This window comes from Pogoniulus pusillus, chromosome 28, assembly GCF_015220805.1.
Source record: "Pogoniulus pusillus isolate bPogPus1 chromosome 28, bPogPus1.pri, whole genome shotgun sequence".
Taxonomy (NCBI): Eukaryota; Metazoa; Chordata; class Aves; order Piciformes; family Lybiidae; genus Pogoniulus; species Pogoniulus pusillus.
Window position 1 is genome coordinate 5,071,592 of NC_087291.1, and position 24,839 is coordinate 5,096,430.

At 46.1% G+C, this 24,839-nt stretch overlaps 1 protein-coding gene across 2 annotated transcripts in view; it reads left to right on the plus strand.

Annotated features, from left to right (window-relative positions):
- The window catches only part of TBC1D5 (TBC1 domain family member 5), a 407,277-nt gene that overhangs the window by 253,879 nt on the left and 128,559 nt on the right, over nucleotides 1–24,839 (plus strand). For both annotated transcript variants that reach the window (XM_064166927.1, XM_064166928.1), the window contains exon 14: nucleotides 6,815–6,987. In XM_064166927.1, coding sequence (XP_064022997.1) covers nucleotides 6,815–6,987 — 173 coding nt within the window. The remainder of the gene's footprint in view (nucleotides 1–6,814; nucleotides 6,988–24,839) is intronic.

The window sequence follows — 24,839 nt, forward strand, 5'->3', positions numbered from 1 at the left end:
TCTGCCCACTGGTCTTTGTAGCTAGCTTTACAGAAAGTGTTGTGCTTAGTATGTTGCTTCTTTCCATAGGGAAGCTTTTTCTGTGCTCTGTGGTCAGTTCTACAGAACTCCTCTTTGCTGAGACCGTCTAAGGACCCTCTAGTTCTTGCCTGTGACCATTTTTTGTGCATGGCATAGGGGTCAGTTCCCTCAGTCAATTATAGAAGCAGTCAGGGTTAGAAGGGACCACAAGGATCACCTAGTTCCAAACCACCTGCCATGCCCAGGGACACCCTACCCTAGAGCAGGCTGCCCACAGCCTCATCCAGCCTGGCCTTAAACACCTCCAGCCATGGGGCCTCAACCACCTCCCTGGGCAACCCATTCCAGCCTCTCACCACTCTCATGGTGAAGAACTTCCTCCTCCTTTCCTTGTTTTCATTTTGTTACATTTGTTTACATCCCTGTCACATTGCTCTTTTAATTCTGAAGATTATTTTTGTGATGAAGTGTTTGTAGAAGACAAACACTCATATTACAGGTACTGCCAAGCACTTCCAGTGTATTTATATCACAGTATCACAGTATCACCAAGGTTGGAAGAGACCTCACAGATCATCGAGTCCAACCCTTTACCACAGAGCTCAAGGCCAGACCATGGCACCAAGTGCCACGTCCAGTCCTGCCTTGAACAGCTCCAGGGACGGCGACTCCACCACCTCCCCGGGCAGCCCATTCCAGTGTCCAATGACTCTCTCAGTGAAGAACTTTCTCCTCACCTCCAGCCTAAATTTCCCCTGGCACAGCCTGAGGCTGTGTCCTCTTGTTCTGGTGCTGGCCACCTGAGAGAAGAGAGCAACCTCCTCCTGGCCACAACCACCCCTCAGGTAGTTGTAAACAGCAATAAGGTCACCCCTGAGCCTCCTCTTCTCCAGGCTAACCAATCCCAGCTCCCTCAGCCTTCCAGGTCACAGAATCCCAGAATTCATCTGGTTGGAAAAGATCTTCAAGATCATCAAGTCCAAGCTATCACCTAACCCTTCTAATTAACTAAACCACAGCACTAAGTGCCTCATTCACCATCCTTTTAAACACCTCCAGGGATGGTGACTCCACCTCCCTGGGCAGCTCAATTTCCTCCCCATTTCCATGCAGTTATTCTACCACGATTCACTTCAACAAATTTTCACATAGACTAGGAAGTGAGTATCTAGAGTTAGCCAAAAAAGAACTTTGTTGGGTTGGGGTGTCCAAAATCTATATTGCAAACTGTATTTAAGGGGTGCTAATCTGAGAGCTGGTTTTGCCTGTCTGTTGAAGAAAAAGCTGTTCACCCAAGGCTCACTTGAGAGCCTCTATTCTAGCATTTGAACACACCATTGTATCTATTGTATTAGGCATGCAGCATTGGCATCTCAGCCCAGTTCACCTAGAGCTAGAAATTACTCTTTGGATTTGAGTTTCCACCTCATTCTCAGTAACACAAGTTAAAGCCTATCAGATACAAATTTTATGACCCTATTACAGAGTCACTTTCATTCCAACCACAAAGCTGTGAGAGGTGTTTCTGAGTGTAGCTTTTCAGAATTCAGTGAATTCAGATGTACATGTTCCACTTTCTCTGACAAGTGGTGGTAAAGTCTGAGGCTGAGTTTTATTCTGGGAAGTAACTAGGGCTGCTTACAGATCAGCAGTGCTTGGGTAGAAGGTGAAAGTTTACATTGCCCTTTCCAGTCCTTTCATGGCATGAAAAATTAACAATGCAAAGTGCATGGATTAATATCTGGCTGTTTGGTTTTGTTCTTTGCAAACATGTTATAATCTTTAATAATCCTTTCTTGTACATATGCCTTTTACAATCGTGACTTTGAGGGTTTAGCTACATAATGAAGTCTGAATCTTCAGGAAGGATGCAATGCATGCATGTGCTCCAAGAGACCTGTTATATTTTATAGCCTCTAACAGTTGGTTCCATTACTCCCAATTGCCATTAGAGAAACTTCTCCAGCTCTTCCATTCCCTGGTGGTTAATGAGAGAAATCTGTCCACACTTTATGCTTGTACTATGTCCTAGCCTCTCTTTATTGCTGTAGCATTTGTTTCCAAAATGCATGAATCTATAAATTGTATTAGTACCTACTGCCAGCCTTTCCAGTTTGTTTGTGGGTTTTGTGGCAGGAATTGGTGACTCTGTTCCTAATGCTTGATCTAAATTGTTCAGCTGCATTTCACTGGAACACAAACCCTATGAGGAGAGGCTGAGGGAGCTGGGGTTGTTTAGCCTGGAGAAGAGGAGGCTCAGAGGTGGTCTCATTGATATCTGCAGCTACCTGAAGGGAGGCTGTAGCCAGGTGGGGTTGGGCTCTTCTGCCAGGCAACCAGCAACAGAACAAGGGGACACAGTCTCAAGTTGTGCCAGGGGAGGTCTAGGCTGGATGTTAGGAGGAAGTTGTTGTCAGAGAGAGTGATTGGCATTGGAATGGGCTGCCCAGGGAGGTGGTGGAGGCACCGTCCCTGGAGGTGCTGGAGCAAAGCCTGGCTGAGGCACTTAGTGCCATGGTCTAGTTGCCTGGCTAGGGCTGGGTGCTAGGTTGGCCTGGATGATCTTGGAGGTCTCTTCCAACCTGCTTGTTTCTATGATTCTATATTTCAGTTGTCCTTAGAGGTGGGTCTGATGCTCTCTTGTAAACAGTGTAGCACATAGTTGAGCTATCCCTCTTTTGGTCTTTTTATTATGAACTCAATCCATGTGGGGCAGACCCTTCATATTTCCTGTTAGCAATAGATGACTAAATCCATGCACTCAGTTTTCTTCCAAGACCTAGAAGCTCACAAAAAGACAGCAAGTGTTTTGTCTCATGTGGCAACTTACTGCACAGCGTGCACAGGCAGGGTCGCAGGATCATGTTCTCCACATGGCTTTTGTACTTCAGGTACAGGCACTGTGAGTCATTCATAATTAAACATTTTGGCAGCTTCTTTCTATTAGTTTATTTGAGCATCCTTTTCTTTCTTTCACACCAGCTGATGTGATTTTCTGGAGCAGTTTCAGCTGACTGTCGTTATCTAAACACAATTGCATGACAGGAGGCAACAGGCATATCACATGCACTCTAGTCATCCACCAGGCTTCTTCATGGAGTCTACCAAATCAGGAGGCATGGACAGTCAAGTCATTGATTTGATAGCAGCTGCTGCCCCCACAGATTCTTTTTGGAAGATTTCTGTTAATGTTTCCTGTGACCAAGACATAGAGATCTGATGCTTAGGGACATGTTTTAATGGCATACGTGCTGGTGCTGGCTGAACAGCTGGATTCAGTGATCTTAGAATCATAGAATCACCCAGGTTGGAAGAAACCTCCAAGATCATCCAGTCCAACCTAGCACCCAGCCCTAGCCAATCAACCAGACCATGACACTAAGTGCCTCAACCAGGCTTTTCTTCAACACCTCCAGGGACAGTGACTCCACCACCTCCCTGGGCAGCCCATTCCAGTGCCAATCACTCTCTCTGCCAACAACTTCCTCCTAACATCCAGCCTAGACCTCCCCTGGCACAACTTCAGACTGTGTCCCCTTGTCCTGTTGCTGGTTGCCTGGCAGAAGAGCCCAACCCCACCTGGCTACAACCTCCCTTCAGGTAGTTGTAGACAGCAACAAGGTCTGCCCTGAGCCTCCTCTTCTCCAGGCTGCACACCCCCAGCTCCCTCAGCCTCTCCTCACAGGGTTTATGCTCCAGGCCCCTCACCAGATTCTTTGCCCTTCTCTGGACATGTTCCAGCATCTCAGCATCTCTCTTGAATTGAGGAGCCCAGAACTGGACACAGCACTCAAGGTGTGGCCTGAGCAGTGCTGAGCACAGGGGCAGAATAACCTCCCTTGTCCTGCTGGCCACACTGCTCCTGGTGCAGGCCAGGATGCCATTGGCTCTCTTGGCCACCTGGGCACACTGCTGGCTCATCTTCAGCTACTATCTACCAGTACTCCCAGGTCTTTCTCTGCCTGGCTGCTCTCAGCCACTCTGTCCCCAGCCTGTAGTGCTGCTTGGGGTTGTTGTGCCCAAAGTGTAAAACCCTGCACTTGGCCTTTTTCAATCTCATCTCACTGACCTCTGCCCACCCCTCCAGCCTGGCAAGATCATTAAATAGAAACATTTAACCTGAAATCACTGCTCAGCATCATAACACATTTTCTGCACTATAGAAATGAAGAACTTTTCCGAAAAAAATAATTCAAGCAAAGAAGATTTTTTTTTTAATAAAAAAAGGCTTTTTGGTACAAATTATTAAATGTTTTCTGCCCACTTGAATGTTAAACCATGCTGTAAATTATTTTGAAATATGTGTGCTTCTCTTCCTCCCTCTTAAAAAGCTGATGGAGAATGGAGTTGAAGAGAAAATACAAATACAGCAAACAGCCTTGGGAATAGTTTATACAACAAAACCCACCAAACAAAAACCTCTTTGTTATTGAATGGTAAAAATAAAGTGCTTTTCACTCTATTGAACCAAGCAAATTTGTCTTTAACAGCTTAAGCTCCAATTAAGTCTTCTGAAATTAGTAACCTTTTGGCCTTGATAATGTTTCTCTGTCAATACATTGAGCAAAAGGGTAGAAAGACTATAGCTGTGTTTCAGAGTGAAGCTTTCAGGTCAGAGATCCACCATGACAGATTGCAACCAAGCCTTGCAAAATCTTCCTCCCTTGCTGTTTCAGTTTTACCTCTTTTAGAATGTGAACTTTGCTCCTGGTAGATGGAATCTCTGTTTCCCTTTCCTCAGTCTTTCTTTTGCTAGATTTGACTCATTCTTTTTTATGTCTTGTTGTCCTTTTTACATGTTTCCTGTTCAGTGTGGTACATTACTTACATTTCTTTAGTGCATTCTGTATCTTTTCAGTAATGCTTCCCTCTGTGGCAAGAGGAACACATTGAAAGGTTTGAGGATGCTAATGCTTCAGTAGCTCTCTTCCCATTTTTCACTTAGTGTGTTATGTTCTAGATTATGACATCAGTTACAGAATCTCTAGGTCCAACCAACTACATTCTATTTATCAGGTTCATAGAATCATAGAATCAACCACATTGGGTGTGTTTTACCTTTTCCTCTCCACAGCTAATTCCCTTTCTTTGAAAAAAAGGGGGAAGAGGGAAAGGCATCCTATAAATTGTTATTGGTTCTATTAACTGTATTTGAGTCTGAGGGAAATTTAAACTAGAACCTAGACAGCTTGGAGGCTGGATGAGGCACTTAGTGCCATGGTTTAGTTAATTAGAAGGGTGAGGTGATAGGTTGGACTTAGTGATCCTAGAGGTCTTTTCCAATGTGATTTTTATGAATGTATGGACTCTAATTTGAAGCTGCTATAATTTCCATACCAAAAAATTGTTGAGAATTAAGCTAGTTTGTCTTATCAGAGACAAAACACTGGACACTGGAATGGGCTGCCCAGGGAGGTGGTGGAGTCGCCGTCCCTGGAGCTGTTCAAGGCAGGATTGGACGTGGCACTTGGTGCCATGGTCTGGCCTTGAGCTCTGTGGTAAAGGGTTGGACTTGATGATCTGTGAGGTCTCTTCCAACCCTGATAATACTGTGATACTGTGAAAACTGGGTAAGGAATGTATGATGATCAAATACCTATAATAAAAAAGACAAAGAATCACAGAATCAACCAGGTTGGAAGAGACCTCCAAGATCATCCAGGCCAACCTAGCACCCAGCCCTATCCAGTCAACCAGACCATGGCACTAAGTGCCCCAGCCAGGCTTTGCTTCAACACCTCCAGGGACAGCAACTCCACCACCTCCCTGGGCAGCCCATTCCAATGCCAATCACTCTCTCTGCCAACAACTTCCTCCTAACATCCAGCCTAGACCTGCCCTGGCACAACTTGAGACTGTCCCTTGTTCTGTTGCTGGTTGCCTGGGTTCATCTATTTCTTTTTGTTTTAAGAGTTTTGTGTTGTTTTATCAAAGATATATAGATTTATAGGTAGAGGCACCCAATTTTCTGAGCAAGGCAAGCCTGTTTTGAAAGAACTGTTTGATAATAAGTTCCTACCTGTTTGATATCCAGTTTATTGTCCTCTAGGGATGTGTATTCTTTACTAAGTTACCATTCATCTGCTTTGCTTTGGACTGCTGATACTAAAGCTAAAATAAAGCTGTCAACACTTTGTCAGAACGTGAAAAGTAAAGCATGCACATAAAAATTGATGTGCAGAATGAAGGGATGAACTGTGGCACACCTGGGAAGGAGAATCCCACAATAGCTACCACAGAAGTAGATACTGGAGATTCTTCTCTTTCTGTGAAAGGAACAGCTTATAAATATTTCTGTATTTCTTTGGACACTAATGATTGGCAGTAAATCAAATGTCTTGTAGACAGTTCTGTGGAGCTGGAGTTGTTTAGCCTGGAGAAGAGGAGGCTCAGGGGTGACTTCATTGCTGTCTACAGCTACCTGAAGGGAGGCTGTAGCCATGTGGGGGGGTCCATCTCTTCTGCCAGGCAACCAGCAGCAGAACAAGGGGACACAGTCTCAAGTTGTGCCAGGGGAGGTCTAGGCTGGATGTTAGTAGAAGTTGTTGTCAGAGAGAGTGATTGGCATTGGAATGGGCTGCCCAGGGAGGTGGTGGAGGCACCGTCCCTGGAGGTGTTGAAGAAAAGCCTGGCTGAGGCACTTAGTGCCATGGTCTGGTTGCCTGTCTAGGGCTGGGTGCTAGGTTGGACTGGATGATGTTGGAGATCTCTTCCAACCTGCTTGATCCTATGTTTCTATGGATAAGGCTTCATGGGTTGTTCCTTTTTTCACCCCTGTTTTCTGTTTCTGCAGGAGAAAGATGTGATGATTACACCTACACCATTTGCAAGGCCACAGGACTTAGGCCCATCTATTGCTATTGTAGCAAAGGTAAACCAAATTCAGGATCATCTGCTGAAGAAACATGATATTGAGCTGTACATGCATCTGAACCGACTGGAAATTGCTCCACAGATTTATGGGCTGTAAGTAGTTGCAAAAAAATTACTTAATTTAATTCATTCTTTTTTTTATTTTGTGTTATTGGGATATTTTTTTCCTTACATTTAGGATTAATGAGGCTAAAAAGAAATAGTTCCTATCTCTTACAACTAACTCAGTTGTCATCATTGCAGTAAACAACACTCTCGTTGTGTTTGTCTGTTCAGCTACCTGCTAGAGAACAGGATGCAGGCTGCTAGTGCAGTGGTGAAGTATATACTAAAGGTAGTGCATGTCCTACCTGTAGTTTTCCTGTAAGAAATGGGATGACAGGACACAAAGAAAGCAAAAATTATTGGTATTAAATGGTGTAGTTATTTAATTTTACCACCATTTTCAGTATCAGTGAACTTTCTCTGATTGCAGTAATGTGATTTTGGATATGGTAATAGAGATGAGATGTTAAAAGTTAAGGGGGGCTAGCCAGGTACTCCCAGATTCATTTAGACAGTTGCCTGTAGTGTGCCTATATTCAAGGGCATCTTACTGGGCAAGGTGCAGTTTTCAATGTGACCTTTCACAGGCTCAGAGGATGTTAGGGGTTGGAAAGGACCCAAGGAGATCATCAAGTCCAAACCCCCTGCCAGAGCAGGACAATACTATCTAACAGATCACAGCCAGACAGGCCTTGAAAGTCTCCACAGAAGGAGACTCCACAGCCTCTCTGGGCAGCCTGTGCCAGTGCTCTGGGACCCTTACAGTCAAGAAGTTCCCCCTTGTGTTGAGGCAGAACCTCTTTTGCTGCAACTTACACCCATTGCTTCTTGTCCTACCACAAGGAGCAAGTGAGCAGAATCTGACCCCCTGCTCCTGGCCAGCCCTCAGATATTTATAAACATTCACCAAATTCCCTCTAAGTCTTCTCTTTTCTAGACTAAAAAAAGTGTTTGCACAGCATTGCATCCAAACCTCTAACAGCTGCTGAAGTCAGTCAGGGCCACTACTTCTGTAACTCTGATTTGACCATAGTTCATTCTGTGCAGAGCTGGCAAGTTGCAGTGGCAGAAAAATGCCACTTTAAATTCATTTTCTTACTTCTTGCAATGATTTCAAGTAAGGCTGGATTTGGTTTAAATAATTTTTTTTTTTAAGTTTCCTTTATGGCTGTGAATTTCCAAATGTAATTGTGAATTGCATTTAATAACTCACTAGAAGAAGAAGTGAAAGTTGATTGTGTAAATGTCTGGCCGTAACTGCAGTACTTGTCACTAAAGTCAAATTTGATGTTACAGTGAAATGAAAACATGCTGACACCAAGCTAGGAGCAGGTGTGGATCTGTTGGAGGGTAGGAGAGCCCTGCAGAGGGACCTAGACAGTCCAGATGGGTGGGCAGAGGCCAATGGGATGAGATTTAACAAGGCCAAGTGCAGGGTTCTGCACTTTGGCCACAACAACCCCAAGCAGTGCTACAGGCTGGAGACAGAGTGGCTGAGAGCAGCCAGACAGAGAGGGACCTGGGGATGCTGGTAGACAGTAGCTGAAGATGAGCCAGCAGTGTGCCCAGGTGGCCAAGAGAGCCAATGGCATCCTGGCCTGGATGAGGAACAGTGTGGCCAGCAGGACAAGGGAGGTTATTCTGCCCCTGTACTCAGCACTGGTCAGGCCACACCTTGAGTGCTGTGTCCAGTTCTGGGCTCCTCAATTCAAGAGAGATGTTGAGGTGCTGGAAGGTGTCCAGAGAAGGGCGACAAAGCTGGTGAGGGGCCTGGAGCACAGCCCTGTGAGGAGAGGCTGAGGGAGCTGGGGGTGTGCAGCCTGCAGAAGAGGAGGCTCAGGGCAGACCTTGTTGCTGTCTATAACTCCCTGAAGGGAGGCTGTAGCCAGGTGGGGTTGGGCTCTTCTGCCAGGCAAGCAGCAACAGAACAAGGGGACACAGTCTCAAGTTGTGGCAGGGCAGGTCTAGGCTGGATGTTAGGAGGAAGTTGTTGGCAGAGAGAGTGATTGGCATTGGAATGGGCTGCCCAGGGAGGTGGTGGACTCACCATCCCTGGAGGTGTTGCAGCAAAGCCTGGATGAGGCACTTAGTGCCATGGTCTGGTTGATTGTCTAGGGCTGGGTGCTAGGTTGGCCTGGATGATCTTGGAGGTCTCTTCCAACCTGTATTATTCTATGATTCTACCCTCAGGAGAAGAGTTGAACTGAGACTAATTAGTAGTCCCAGACTTAAAAACAACATATTAGGAAGCTAATGTAATTCCACAAAACTTTTGATAGGATAGTTTGATAGGAATGGGTTACAGGAATAGGAAGGATAAGCCAAGTAAACTCAAGTTATTAAAAGTATGAAGAGATTGTCCCGTTATAGTATTTTTGCATAGCATAGATTTGTGAGGGGGGTTTAATATGTTCAATATTCTGGAAGAGAAACTTCCTTAATAAACTTCAGGGGTAGTAGTGACTAAGTAGGCAGTAGAAATTTCAAGGACAGCAAATAAGCCAGCCATTCTTTTGATGAAGGCTTCTGAAAACACACAGAAAATAAACCAAGATAAACCCCAGAAATTTACAAACATATTCTGGGGCAAAAAAATAATTTGTAGTGTAGATACTCACTTCAGTGTAAGGTTTTTGCCTTTCAGGGAGAGAAGAAATTGAAAGAAAAAAATGAGACTTGAGCTCAGAACGTTACATTATAATAACAGAAGAAGAGTGCAGTCTGGCATGGCATAAATAGAACTGAATCTGAATAAAGAAATTTACAGTTAAGGGAATGAATTATGAGAGGGAGCTTCAGGCTGACTATCAAGAAAACCTTGCTAGCAGTGAGCTGTTAGACTGTAAAATAATATATCAAAATTAACAAAGGAAAAACCATCAGAAAATTCTGAAGACAGGCTTTGAAAATCACTCAGAAATGGATGGTATCATAGAGAATGAGTCTGCACTGGCAGAAGAGGAAAGTAGGTTACCTGTGAGGTCATATCCTTCTCTGGTTTCTGATTTAATACAGAGGACAGGAGAAAAAGAATGGGAAAGGAACATGACTGTGTTGTATTATTCTCACCTTTAATGATGTCTGAACTCTTCAGAATAGTAATTTCCAGTAGTGAGCCAGCTGACAGTCTCAGATGTGGGATCTTTTACTCTATTTAATATTTCTTGAACTAGAAACAGCATTTCTTAAACATAATATGCTATTAATAATTACTAAACCTAACCCAAGTGCAGAATTCATGTGAGCTTTTTGCAAAGTTTATGGTTTTGCTCAAGTTTGTTGGATTTGCCAACAGTGAGTATTCAGGTCAGCCTTAATGTCACTCAAAAGGCATGCAGATGGTAGAAGGAAGAGTAGGAACTTCCTTTGAAAGATCCTATGGCACTGCTGGTGAAAAAGTAGCAATGTGAAAGGTTTTTATTTGGTAGCAGCCTCCTGTGCTAGTTTGAGCCTAGCTGGGATATTCTGGTGAGAAGAATTAGATGATAGGCTGTGAAAAGGAAACAGTGGTGATGGCTACTGCACTCCTAGGCTTGCTGAGATGTATCAAAACAAGAACATAAACATAGATAATGGAGTTTACTCTCTGGCTTTTGGGCTGCACTTCTCTCTCTAACCTAACTTGCTTCCTAACCCCCCTGGCCAACCCTCCAAACTCACCTTGAAGACAAGGCAAAGTCTGAGGTAAGGTAGGGAGATGGGAAGAAGGTGGAAGTGTAGTTGGGAGCCTCTCCTGGGGTCTCAGGTTTCTGGGAGGGCTGTTGTGTTTCTGTATTAGTTTTTAACTTGTGTATTTTTGTCTATAGCTGTAGATATTGTAACTATCTGCTTGTCTGTTGTGCTAAGCTGTAAATAATAAGCTTCATTCAATTTCCAGAGCTGGGTGAGTCTAGTCTGGGTGATTTTTCACAAGTGTGGGGGGTGGATAACACCCAAACCATCACATCTCCCTAGCCTGGATAAGTCACACAGTCCACCTACTCAGATATATAGTATTTTATACTTTGCATTCTTCTACAGCCTCATAGGACACAGCCTCAAGCTACACCAGGAGAAATTGAGGCTGGAGGTGAGGAGAAAGTTCTTCCCTGAGAGAGTCATTGGACACTGGAATGGGCTGCCCGGGGAGGTGGTGGAGTCGCCGTCCCTGGAGCTGTTCAAGGCAGGACTGGACGTGGCACTTGGTGCCATGGTCTGGCCTTGAGCTCTGTGGTAAAGGGTTGGACTCGATGATCTATGAGGTCTCTTCCAACCTTGGTGATACTGTGGTACTGTGATAGGGCAAGGTAGGAACAATTCTTACTCTTTGTATTTTCATGCAGTTATTGCAATCATTAACATTGACAAATACTCCTTTTATTTTTTCAGACACTAGGGAGACTTTTCCTGCTGGGAGTTTAGGTACCTTAATCTGTTGTACATTTCCGTGCTCAAAACCTTTCCTTTAAAATAGTGTGATTACACACTTCTTGGAATTATGCTTACCTCCTTAAAAGACTACTTTTAACAGGCATTTCATGTGTCTGGTATGACTCATTACTCTTGGATGTTGTCCAGCATTGCAAACGTTGCACGCTGGGTTTTTGGGGGAAGTATGCTTGGTATAGTGTTTATCATAACAACATGAAAAAAAACCTTCTTTGCTTCATGAGTTAGTTGGCTGCAAACCATGATGTCATTAGCCTCAGGCTGGCATGCCAGGCAGATTAGAAGAAAGTTTTTCTCTGGGTGGTTTTGTAAAGTTTTAGATCGAGGGAGTGGTTTTCTTTAGGAGGTATCACAGTGTCACAGTATCATCAAGGTTGGAAGAGACCTCATAGATCATCAAGTCCAACCCTTTACCACAGAGCTCAAGGCCAGACCATGGCACCAAGTGCCACGTCCAATCCTGCCTTGAACAGCTCCAGGGACGGCGACTCCACCACCTCCCCGGGCAGCCCATTCCAGTGTCCAATGACTCTCTCAGGGAAGAACTTTCTCCTCACCTCCAGCCTAAATTTCCCCTGGCACAGCCTGAGGCTGTGTCCTCTTGTTCTGGTGCTGGCCACCTGAGAGAAGAGAGCAACCTCCTCCTGGCTAAAACCTCCCCTGAGGTAGTTGTAGACAGCAATAAGATCTCCCCTGAGCCTCCTCCTTTCTAGGCTAACCAATCCCAGGTGTTGAAGCAAAGCCTGGCTGAGGCACTTAGTGCCATGGTCTAGTTGATTGGCTAGGGCTGGGTGCTAGGTTGGACTGGATGATCTTGGAGGTCTCTTCCAGCCTAGTTGATTCCATGATCTTCTGGAGGGCATCAGTGAACAGAGTGCATTGCATGGCAATCTCATTTCATTGCTGGTTAAAATGAGAGCCCTCTTAGGAACAACAGGGTATGCTTGGGTCCTGCCTATGCCACACTTGAGTGCTCTGGTCATTCAAGTTGGTGTCATGGACAGCAGTAGCCTTAGCAGAGGAATTTTCTGTAGCTGGAAAGCTCATGAGTACACACATTCATTCACTTGCAGACAGCTGCTGTGTATCCCAGTGGTAATTATTCAACAGCTATTAATATCAGCTGAAATGGAACCAGCAATAGAGAGATAAGGGCTCTCTGCCTTATCATTCTGTAGTCTTCTTTATTTGCTATGTCTTCAGTTTGTTATTAAACCTGAGATAATGTTTTCAGAATAACATTGTTTCCTATTGCTGGTAGCTCTGCGTACTGCCTAACCCACACTCTAGTAACTGCTTAATCACAGCTCGTTTCTGTTAAGGAGGGGGTTGAATCTGGGGTAGGAGTGAATTGTAATGAGGCTGATGTAAAAATCATTAAATACTTTATTAATTTTACAAAGAAAATTTCCCTAAACTTATTTCCAGTTAACACAGACAGGTTCTGTGATGCAGTTGGGAAAACTGTTTTTGCAGAACATATATAGAAACAGAGAATCAGGCAGGGTTGGAAGGGAGCACAAGGATCATCTAGTTCCAACCCCCTGCCATAGGCACAGACATCCTACCCTAGAGCAGGCTGCCCACAGCCTCATCCAGCCTGGCCTTAAACACCTCCAGCCATGGAGCCTCAACCACCTCCCTGGGCAACCCATTCCAGCCTCTCACCACTCTCATGCTGAATAACTTCTTCCTCATGTCCAGCCTGAATCTCCCCATCTCCAGCTTTGCTCCATTCCCCATGGTCCTGTCACTCCCTGATATCCTGAAGTCTTTCCCCAGCTTTTTTGTAGCCCACTTCATATACTGCAAGGCCACAAGAAGGTCACCTGGGAGCCTCCTCTTCTGCAGACTGAACAGGTGGTTGAGACCCCATGGCTGGAGGTGTTTAAAGCCAGGCTGGCTGAGGCTGTGTGCAGCCTGCTCTAGGGTAGGGTGTCCCTGGGCATGGCAGGGGGGTTGGAACTGGCTGATCCTTGTGGTCCCCTCCAACCCTGACTGAATCTGAGATTCCATGATTGGATACTGTGAAGGGTTGACAGATTGAATATTTAGTTTAATTGTAAAATTAGATGAGTTAAAAAAGATTAATGCTCTGTATTAAATGGAATTCCAGTGTTAATTTCTTTGACCCTTACATCTAATTCCTGTTAAAGTACAACATAATTATTGAAAAACCATTTCAGAGTGTTTTCAGTGGGAAATTAAGTTTAGTATTTTTGTAGTAAAGGACTTCTTTTACATTTCATTCATAGAATCGTAGAATCAAGCAGGTTGGAAGAGACCTCCAAGATCATCCAGGCCAACCTAGCACCCAGCCCTAGCTAGGTAACTACACCATGGCACTAAGTGCCTCAGCCAGGCTTTGCTTCAACACCTCCAGGGACAGTGACTCCACCACCTCCCTGGGCAGCCCATTCCAATGCCAATCACTCTCTCTGCCAACAACTTCCTCCTAACATCCAGCCTAGACCTCCCCCAGCACAACTTGAGACTGTGTCCCCTTGTTCTGTTGCTGGTTGCCTGGCAGAAGAGACCAACCCCACCTGGCTACAGCCTTCCTGCAGGTAGTTATAGACAGCAACAAGGTCTGCCCTGAGCCTCCTCTTCTGCAGGCTGCACACCCCCAGCTCCCTCAGCCTCTCCTCACAGGGCTGTGCTCCAGGCCCCTCACCAGCTTTGTTGCCCTTCTCTGGACACATTCCAGCACCTCAGCATCTCTCTTGAATTGAAATGCATCAAGAGCAGTGCAGGCAGCAGGGCAAGGGAGGGGATTCTGCCCCTTGGCTCTGCTTTCCTCAGACCCCACCTGTAGTCCTGTGCACAGTTCTGGAGCCCTCAGCACAAGAGGGACATGGAACTGTTGGAACCAGTCCAGAGGAGGGCCACGAAGATGCTCAGAGGGCTGCAGCAGCTCTGCTATGAGCACAGGCTACGAGAGTTGGGGCTCTGCAGCCTGGAGAAGAGAAGGATTCAAGGAGACCTTATAGTGACCTTCCAGTATCTGAAGGGGACCTACATGGTCTAGCCTTGAGCTCTGTGGTAAAGGGATGGACTTGGTGATCTGTGAGGTCTCTTCCAACCCTAATGATACTGTGATACTGTGATACAGGAAGGCTGGGGAGGGACTATTGACAAGGTCTTGTAATGACAGGACAAGGAGGAATGGGTTTGAACTGGCAGAGGGGAGATTTAGAGTAGATGTTAGGAGGAAGTTCTTCACAGTGAGGGTGGTGAGACACTGGCACAGGTTGCCCAGGGAGGTTGTGGCTGCTCCCTCCTTGGAGGTGTTCACGGCCAGGTTGGATGAGGTCTTGAGCAACCTGCTCTAGTGGGAGGTGTCCCTGCCTATGGCAGGGGATTGGAGCTGGATGATCCTTGAGGTCCCTTCCAACCTAAACCATTGTATGACTCTGTGATGAGTCAGTTGGAAAAGTCAGCCATAATACCATTATTATGAGTTTATTTTATGTCCTGAGGGTTAATTGTGTTGCATGAAATGAAACTGAACTGCCTGCAGTAAGTCAGTCCAGCTGGATCACGTAAATACGCACGGTACGGCTGTGCAGAAAGAATGCACACCAAGGTCATGAGGAGACAGAAGTGGAAAAAGCTTCATTTAAGAACAAAATGAGCTGTTAGTGTGACCTCACTGGATGCTGCTTCGTAGCAGGGGTGGCAGCATTCTGTTGGTTCAGCAAACTCTTTCTGAGCACGTATCCAACAGACAGGGAAGCACACGCAGAAGCAAGCGTAAATATTTCATGCTAGCTTAATCTCAGTGCAGAAAAGGCCTTGGTAGAACATGCAGTGCCGATGGGTTTGCCTCCTGCTGCCACTGTGCTTTGTGATGATCAGTCAGGTAGACATACTGCCTGCTGCAGTCTCAGATGCAGTTTCAGCCCTTTGGGGTTATACCATGGTTGTACTTCAGGAAGAAGTGGAAAAAGGAAGGAAGGAAGGAAGGAAGGAAGGAAGGAAGGAAGGAAGGAAGGAAGGAAGGAAGGAAGGAAGGAAGGAAGGAAGGAAGGAAGGAAGGAAGGAAGGAAGGAAGGAAGGAAGGAAGGAAGGAAGGAAGGAAGGAAGGGAGGGAGGGAGGGAGGGAGGGAGGGAAGAAGAGAGGGAGGGAGGGAGGGAGGGAGGGAGGGAGGGAGGGAGGGAGGGAGGGAGGGAGGGAGGGAGGGAGGGAGGGAGGGAAGGGAAGAAGAGAGAGAGGGAGGCAGGGAGGGAGGGAAGAAGAGAGAGAGGGAGGCAGGGAGGGAGGGAAGAAGGGAGGAAGGAAAGGGAAGGAGGGAGGAAGGGAGGGAGGGAGGAAGGGAGGGAGGGAGGGAGGGAGGGAGGGAGGGAGGGAGGGAGGGAGGGAGGGAGGGAGGGAGGGAGGGAGGGAAGGGAAGGGAAGGGAAGAAGAGAGGGAGGGAGGAAGGAAGGGAGGGAGGAAGGAAAGGAAGGAAGAGAGGGAGAAAGGAAAGGAAGGAAGGGAGGGAAGAGAGTGAGGGAGGGAGGAAGGGAGGGGAAGGAAGGAATTAGGATACAAAAAGAAAAGGATGCAAACTAAGTTACAGAGAAACTAGCCAGAAGTGTAGATTCGAAGATAGCATTAGAAAGGTTATGCTACAGCAAAGTCAACAGCAGATGTGCTGTTCCACTATAACTATTCTTAGTTGCTTTGCTATGAGCACTGCTCTGGGGCATCCACCTGTTTTAGTTTCACTTCCATGCCATTATGGTACCATGCAATATTCTGTAACTGCATTGGTCCCTGAAGGGAGAATGTAAAAGATTCTACCTGTGTAGCAAAGGAACATAAATGATATCCACTGTATCTAGAAATAATCTAAAGATTTTGAAATCTCACTAGTTATCAGAATAAAGAATGTTCATGATCTTCAGGAGAAGTAGATCAAAGATGCCTCTTGTTAAAAGAACTTTACAGGTTGTCCAGGAGGCCTGGGATTGGTTTGGGTTCTCACACCTCATGAAAAAAGCAGAGCGATAATATATGGCGTGGTCTGAACCAGATATGGTTCTTCTGTAACTTTGAATCCAGTGTCATCAGTTAGTCAGACAGCAATTACAGGAGCACAGAAATGTGCAGGTTGGCAAAGCCCCTCAGGAGCACCGAGTCCAACCCAGAACCCTACTCTACAAGATTCACCTTAAACCATAGCCCCAAGCACCACATCCAAACCACCCTTAAACACACTCAGGGTGGGTGACTCCACCACCTCCCTGGGCAGCTCATTCCAATTGCTGACCACTCTCTCTGTGAAAAACAGTTTCCTCATGTGCAGTCTAAATCTCTCTAGCCTCAGCTTGAGGCCATTCCCCCTCATTCTGTCTCCAGTTTCCTGTGAGCAGAGCCCAGCAGCAGCCTCTCCACAATGTCCCTTCAGATAGCTGTAGACAGCAACGAGCCCTTTGTCTTCCTCTTTTTCACAGAATCACAGAATCACAGAATCAACCAGGTTAGAAGAGACCTCCAAGATCATCCAGGCCAACCTAGCACCCAGCCCTAGACAACCAACTAAGCCATGGCACTAAGTGCCTCAGCCAGGCTTTGCTTCAACACCTCCAGGGTCAGTGCCTCCACCACCTCCCTGGGCAGCCCATTCCAATGCCAATCACTCTCTCTGCCAACAACTTCCTCCTAACATCCAGCCTAGACCTCCCCCAGCACAACTTGAGACTGTGTCCCTTGAGACTGTGTCACACTAACCATCCCAGCTCCCTCAGTCATTCCTCATCAGATTTATTCTTCAGGCCCTTCACAGCTTCATTATTCTCCTCTGGACCCACTCCAGCAGCTCCACATCTCTCTTGTGGAGAGATCCACTCTCAATCTGCCCTCCTCAAGCTTCAATCCATTCCTTCTCATCATGGCACTCCCAGCCCTTGTCCAAAGTCCCTCCCCAGCTCTCCTAGGACCCTTCAGGTACTGGAAGGCTGCTCTAAGGTCTTGCTGGAGCCTTTATCCTTTTTTACAATCAAAGTAAATTTGAGGTATCATGCATGTGATAGGGAAACTACCAAAATCTGAATATCTACCAATGGCTAAGACTAAGCAAATGCAGAACTCTCTGTGGACAAAGTAATAACTCTCATTTGAATGTCCAGGACCAAAGTAATCCTGAGCTTAGTAACTGGCGTTGCTGTTGATTTCCAGTACATATTTCCTCTGTAGCTTACACAAAACATTACAGATAAAGCAGATTTTGACAGAATACAAAGTCTAGTTTGTCTGTCACTAGTGGCCTTGCTAAGGATTTAGTGCCAGATGAAGAGGCCTTTCTAAGAAAGGTTACCATCCACTGTTGGTCCCACAAATTAGGGGCATTTTAAGATAAAGCCTTTGGGGGCTGACACTTATTGTGTCCAGTTCTGGGCTCCTCAATTCAAGAGAGATGTTAAGATACTGGAAGGTGTCCAGAGAAGGGCAACAAAGCTGGTGAGGGGCCTGGAATACAAATCCTGTAAGGAGAGGCTGAGGGAGCTGGGGGTGTGCAGCCTGCAGAAGAGGAGGCTCAGGGCAGAGCTCATTGCTGTCTACAACTGCCTGAAAGGAGGCTGTAGCCAGGTGGGGTTGGTCTCTTCTCCTAGGCAACCAGCACCAGAACAAGGGGACACAGTCTCAAGTTGTGCTGGGGGAGGTCTAGGCTGGATGTTAGGAGGAAGTTGTTGTCAGAGAGAGTGATTGGCCTTGGCATGGGCTGCCCAGGGAGGTGGTGGAGTTGCTTTCCCTGGAGGTGTGCAAGCAAAGCCTGGCTGAGGCACTTAGTGCCATGGTATAGTTGCCTGGCTAGGGCTGGGTGCTAGGTTGGACTGGATGATCTTGGTGGTCTCTTGCAACCTGGTTGATTCTATGATTCTATGACACAGACATCTGAAAACTTTGCTAAGAATTTTGTCCTGCATGGTAAAAAAGAAGTACTGTAGGGAGGAACCTCTAAGTTTGAAATTAGGTGAGAGAAGGACAAAAAAGCATATCTGAAGCTAATTTAGAAAGCTGCAGTATATTTTGGTGGAGAGAGGGATTGCCTCACCTGCTGTTGACATACCAATTGTCTTGCAGTGGTTTACTAACTCAAAGGATTTGCTCAGTACAAATCAATGTGGAGAATTCCTGAAGCACCTGACAGCAAGCAAATCCCACTTAACTCTAAAAGCTGCTTCTGTTTTGAAGTGAGGCTGCTCAGCCTTTCATGTTGTTAAATGATAGATAGCTGTTGCTCATTGCTGAGTTCCCCCAAAAAGCTTTCTGGTTCACTGATTTATTTTTTTTTAATGTATATTTCATTTAATTCTGCCTCTTACTGTATATAAGGTTGAAAATTGCAGTATTATGAACTTCCAGTTTTATTCATTCTCCTGTCTCCAATAGCACTTCAGTCTTACCTTAGACTTAAGATTTTTGACATATACATAATGTAAAAGCCCAGTCTATAAAGGAAATGAAGGATTGGTTGAGGTGTCAAAAGTGCTCATCTGAGTTCTACTCTCCTGCTGCATAATTATGTGCTGAGATGATAATGAGCAGCACTGGATGGCTGTGAGGATGGAATGCAGATTTGTCATTATGTTGCTCTTTGATGCAGGTGATGTGCTTCCCATGTGAAGTACAAGGAATGATCTTTATCTAGCAAATAAAAAAAAAACAAGCAAGAAAGCTTCCATTCTGACTTTTGTCACATACCCTTAAAATAAACCAAACCAAGACACATCTGGTGGCATTAAACATTAGCAGATTCAGAGACCAGTGGGTTTGAATAGAAGAAATGTATTCTGAAGCCTGTCAGGAGCTTAGAAGGGATATATCCAGGTGTTTGAAATTCAGACTCTATTGTTTTTCTTTTTTTTTTCCTTTTTTTTTCTTTCTCTTTCTTATTTTAAAACGTTTGTAGTCAATAACTGTTGACTATAGAAACCAAACAATGAGTGGAGAAGTTCTCCTCTAATATCACAGAATCATAGAATAAAATGCATGAGGAGGAAGTTGTTGAGCATGAGAGTGGTGAGAGGCTGGAATGGGTTGCCCAGGGAGGTGGTTGAGGCCCCATGCCTGGAGGTGTTTAAGGGCTCTGGCCAGCCTGATCTAGGGTAGATTGTCTGTGCCCATGGCAGGAGGTTGGAACTAAACGATCCTTATGGTCCCTTCCAACCTGGCTTGGTCTAGTTGACTGGCTAGGGCTGGGGGATAGATTGGACTGGATGATCTTGGAGGTCTCTTCCAACCTGGTTGATTCTATGGTTCTGTGATTCTACTGCCACACAGCAAGACCCTGTGCTTGCCTGCACACCTGCAAATGAGAAGTCACAGAATCACAGACGCATCCAGCCCCTCAGGATCACCAAGTCCAACCTGTGACCCTACTCTGCAAGATTCACCTTGAACCATAGCCCTAAGCACCATATCCAAACCACCCTTAAACACATCTAGGGTGGGTGAGTAAACCTCCTCCCTGGGCAGCTCATTCCAGTGCCTGACCACTCTCTCCATGAAAAACTTTTTCCTAATACCCAGTTTAAACCTCCCCAGTCTCAGCTTGAGGCCATTCCCCCTTGTTCTGTCGCCAACTACCTGTGAGCAGAGACCAGCTCCAGCCTCTCCACAGTGTCTCTTCAGGTTGCTGTAGGCAGCAATGAGGTCTCCCCTCAGGCTCCTCTTTTTCAAACTAACCATCCCCAAGCTCCCTCAGTCGCTCATCAGATTTATTCTTTAGGCCCTTCCCCAGCTTTGTTGCCCTCCTCTGGACCTGCTCCAGCATCTCCACATCTCTCTTGTATCGTGGTCCCCAAAACTGAATGCAGCACTCGAGGTGTGGCCTCATCAAAGCCAAGTGCAAGAGGACAATCACCTCCCTGCTGCTGCTAGGCACAGTATTTTTAATCCAAGCAAGGATGCCATTGGCCTTCTTGGCCACCTGAAGCCCTGGAAAGGACACTGTCCACCCAAGAGGGGACCAAGACAAGGTAGGAGACTGTGCAAGCCCCAGCCCCCTGCCAGAGTGCTGGGGAGACTCCAAAAGCCTACAACAGGTATCATACTACTGACAGCAACCCTTCCAAGTGTTTGGGGTGCTGTCTGGGACTATAATGCAGCCCCATAAATCTGCAGATACTGGTTTGTGAGTAAATATTCTAAACAGCCTCTTTGTTAGTGAAGCTCTTTGCTTTGGTTGTGTTTACTATGTTCTGTGCTGAGCCTTCTGCCTTGGCAGAAAGGAGCCTCTCGAGTTGCCCTAGAGGGCAAGCAGCATGTTGCACTGCAAGAATCTCTTTCCAAAAGCTCAGATGAATGGAAGGTGTCCAGAGAAGGGTCACGAGGATGATCAGAGGGCTGGAGCACCTCTCCTGTGAGGAGAGACTGAGGGAGTTGAGGCTGTTCAGTCTGGAGAAGAGAAGGCTCTGAGGTGGCCTTATTGTGGCCTTCCAGTATCTTAAAGGTGCCTACAGGAAAGCTGGGGAGGGACTTTTGAGGATGTCAAGGGGGCCAGAGAGAAAGGAACAAAGCTATAAATGGGTGGATTCAGACTGGATGTTAGGAAGAAGGTCTTCACTGTGAGGATGGTGAGACTCTGGAATGGGTTCCCAGGGAGGTGGTAGAATCATAGGATCAACCAGATTGGAAGAGACCTCCAACATCATCCAGGCCAACCTACCACCCAGCCCTAGACAATCAACCAGACCATGGCACTAAGTGCCTCAGCCAGGCTTTGCTTCAACGCCTCCAGGGACAGCAACTCCACCACCTCCCTGGGCAGCCCATTCCAATGCCAATCACTCTCTCTGCCAACAACTTCCTCCTAACATCCAGCCTAGACCTCCCATGGCACAACTTGAGACTGTGTCCCCTTGTTCTGTGGTTGCCTGGAAGCCCCATCCCTGGAGGTGTTAAAAGCTGGTCTGGATGAGGCTGTAGGCAGCCTGATCTAGTGTGAGGTGAGGGATTGGAACTAGATGATCCTTGTGGTCCCTTCCAACCCTGACTGATTCTATGTTTGCATTTCTGATTTTGCTTAACTGTTTAAATTGCCTGTTCTCTATGTAAATACCTACAACTGTGTGTTTATACCTTAGAAATAAGTTTTCTGGTGAGACTTACTATGAATAAATAATTTTCATAGCTTTATTAATAGTTTTCACCTGGTTATTAATATTAATAATCATAACTCATATTTTGACAGTTACATAAATTAGCATGAAAGTCCCACACATTTCAGCAAGAAAAATCTGAGCACAGCACTGCAAAACAGAATTACCTGCTGAAAACAAGGGCAGGAGATGCTGTCAGATGTACATGTTCTGGAATCACACACCCAAGTTTTGCAGAAAGCCCAGGGTACTGCTCTTCTGTTTTAGTCATAGACTCATAGAATCAGTCAGGGTTGGAAGAGGGACCACAAGGATCATCCAGTTCCAACCCCCTGCGATAGACAGGGACATCTCTCACTAGAGCAGGTTGCTCAAGGCCTCATCCAGCCTGGCCTTGAACACCTCCAGGGAGGGAGCAGCCACAACCTCCCTGGGCAACCTGTGCCAGTGTCTCACCACCCTCACTGCAAACAACTCTTTCCTAACATCTAGTTCGAATCTCCCCTCTGCCAGTTCAAACCCATTCCCCCTTGTCCTGTCATTACAAGACCTTGTCAATAGTCCCTCCCCAGCCTTCCTGTAGGTCCCCTTCAGATACTGGAAGGCTACTGTAAGGTCTTCTTGAATTGTTGTCTTCTCCAGGCTGCACAGCCCAAACTCTCTCAGCCTGTCTTCATAGCAGAGCTGCTGCAGCCCTTTGAGCATCTTGGTTGCCTCCTCTAGACTTGCTCCAACAGTTTCATGTCCCTCTTGTGCTGGGGGCTCCAGAACTGCACACAGGACTGCAGGTGGGGTCTGAGGAGAGCAGAGCCAAGGGGCAGAATCCCCTCCCTTGCCCTGCTGCCCACACTGCTCTTGCTGCAGCCCAGCACAGGGTTGTGTCTGGGCTGCACTCACACTGCAGGCTCCTGTTGAACTTTTCCTCGCCCCAGACCCCCAGGGCCTTTTCCTCAGGGCTGCTTTCAGCCATTTCCCACCCAACCTGTAGTTGTGCTTGGGTTTGTACTGACCCAGGTGCAGGAGCTTACACTTGGCCTTGTTGAATGTCATGAGGTTGGCCTGGGCACACCTCTGCAGCCTGTCCAGCTCCCTCTGGATGGATCCCTGCCCTCTAGCAAGTTGACTGTGCCACACAGCTTGGTGCCATCTGCAAACTTATGATGCAGTGTAAAAAATATGATGGAACTGCTCCTGCTTCTGAGTGTTGTTACTCCTACCAGAGCATTATTTGTATTAGCAGAGGTGGGTAAGTTGGTGAAGAATCATGTTGATACTTTGGATAAATCTATGCACATACTCATGTGTATGATGTAGCAGCAGAGCTGTGTAATATATTTCATGTTGTTAAATATTGTTACAGTGCTTAAATCAAAATTCCAAACCTTTAAACACAGACCATAGTTGTTTCTGACTTAGATCAATAAATGCCATGTGAGCAACTGGACCATAGGCTTGAGCCTTGTGGCTTAGTCTGTTTTCCCCAGCAATTATATGTGACAATGACACACAAAATGGGCAGTGTCAGGTTTGGGGATTTTCAGTAATGCACATCACTAGAAGGGCCACACCTTGAGTGCTGTGTCCAGTTCTGGGCCCCTCAATTCAAGAGAGATGTTGAGGTGCTGGAATGTGTCCAGAGAAGGGTGACAAAGCTGGTGAGGGGCCTGGAGCACAGCCCTGTGAGGAGAGGCTGAGGGAGCTGGGAGTGTGCAGCCTGCAGAAGAGGAGGCTCAGGGCAGAGCTCATTGCTGGCTACAACTAACTGAAGGGAGGCTGTAGCCAGGTGGGGTTGGTCTCTTCTGCCAGGCACCCAGCAACAGAACAAGGGGACACAGTCTCAAGTTGTGCCAGGGCAGGTCTAGGCTGGATGTGAGGAGGAAGTTGTTGGCAGAGAGAGTGATTGGCATTGGAATGGGCTGCCCAGGGAGGTGGTGGAGTCACCATTCCTGGAAGAGTTGAAGCAAAGCCTGGCTGAGGCACTTAGTGCCATGGTCTGGTTGACTGGCCAGGGCTGGGTGCTAGGTTGGACTGGATGATCTTGGAGATCTCTTCCAACCTGGTTGGTTCTATGATTCTGTGATAGGACATCTGGAATCAAAGAATTCTCATTGTCTTTTTTTGTCTGAGAAAAATCACAGAAGTGTAATTCTCCCAAAGCTTACAACATGCCAAAGTGCTTAATATTGAGAAACATTAATGATAACACATTTATCTTAGTTGTCTGAAGAACAGAAAAGATAATGGCATCCCCAGCAATTCCTATCTTAGTATTAATGGTTTGATGTGTTACATAACTTGAAAATTTGTTTTCAAGTATTTAAATAGATGTAATTTGCCTTTGTCTTACTTCAGTCACTGTAGTCAGAAAAGCCTTTTTAATGGTGTAATCCCATACCCAACCAAGCCACTTAGTTATACATCCTGCTTTGCTGTACATCTGAGCTCTGGGACTCTCCTGTAGAAACACATTCCCTGATTTATCTCCTGTCTAAACTATTCCTTACATTATGACTCTGTGCTGCAGCCTTTGATATTCCCTGTGACATCATGAGACAGCTGTGTTACATTGTGTTTAAGCAGTACTAAACCTTTAAACTTTAAACGAATATTTTTCTTCTTGGAGGTATAAATAGAATATGTAATAAGCATCTGTGGGATATGCAATTAATGTCACTTGTGAGGAAAGACTTTCATGATGCACTTGGGTTTTGGCACTTTTAAATTATGAGCTCTTTACTACACTCATGGGATAAATTCCATATCCCCCAGATGCTTATTATGTATCTTCCATCTCCCTTAATTCCTATTAGCTGGATTAGTAGTTCTTGTGATGTTGAGGTTTATGGTAATTTAACTGGGGTGGTTCTCAGTGATCAATAAATAAACTTCAAAAGTTTAGCAGTTTTTATTTTCTAGCAATTCCAGTGTGCATAGCTGTAAGAGCTTACATTAAATCATAAAATCAACCATGTTGGAAGAGACCTCCAAGATCATCCAGTCCAAACTATCACTCAGCACTGTCCTATCAACTAGACCATTTAGGTTGGAAGAGACCTCCAAGATCATCCAGTCCAACCTAGCACCCAGCCCTAGCCAATCAACCAGACCATGGCACTAAGTGCCTCAGCCAGACTTTTCTTCAACACCTCCAGGGACAGTGACTCCACCACCTCCCTGGGCAGCCCATTCCAATGCCAATCACTCTCTCTGCCAACAACTTCCTCCTAACATCCAGCTTAGACCTCCCCCACCACAACTTGAGACTATGTCTCATTGTCCCAATTTGAGACTGTGTCCCCTTCTTCTGTTGCTGGTTGTCTGACAGAAGAGACCAAGCCCATCTGGCTACAATCTCCCCTCAGGTAGCTGTAGACAGCAATGAG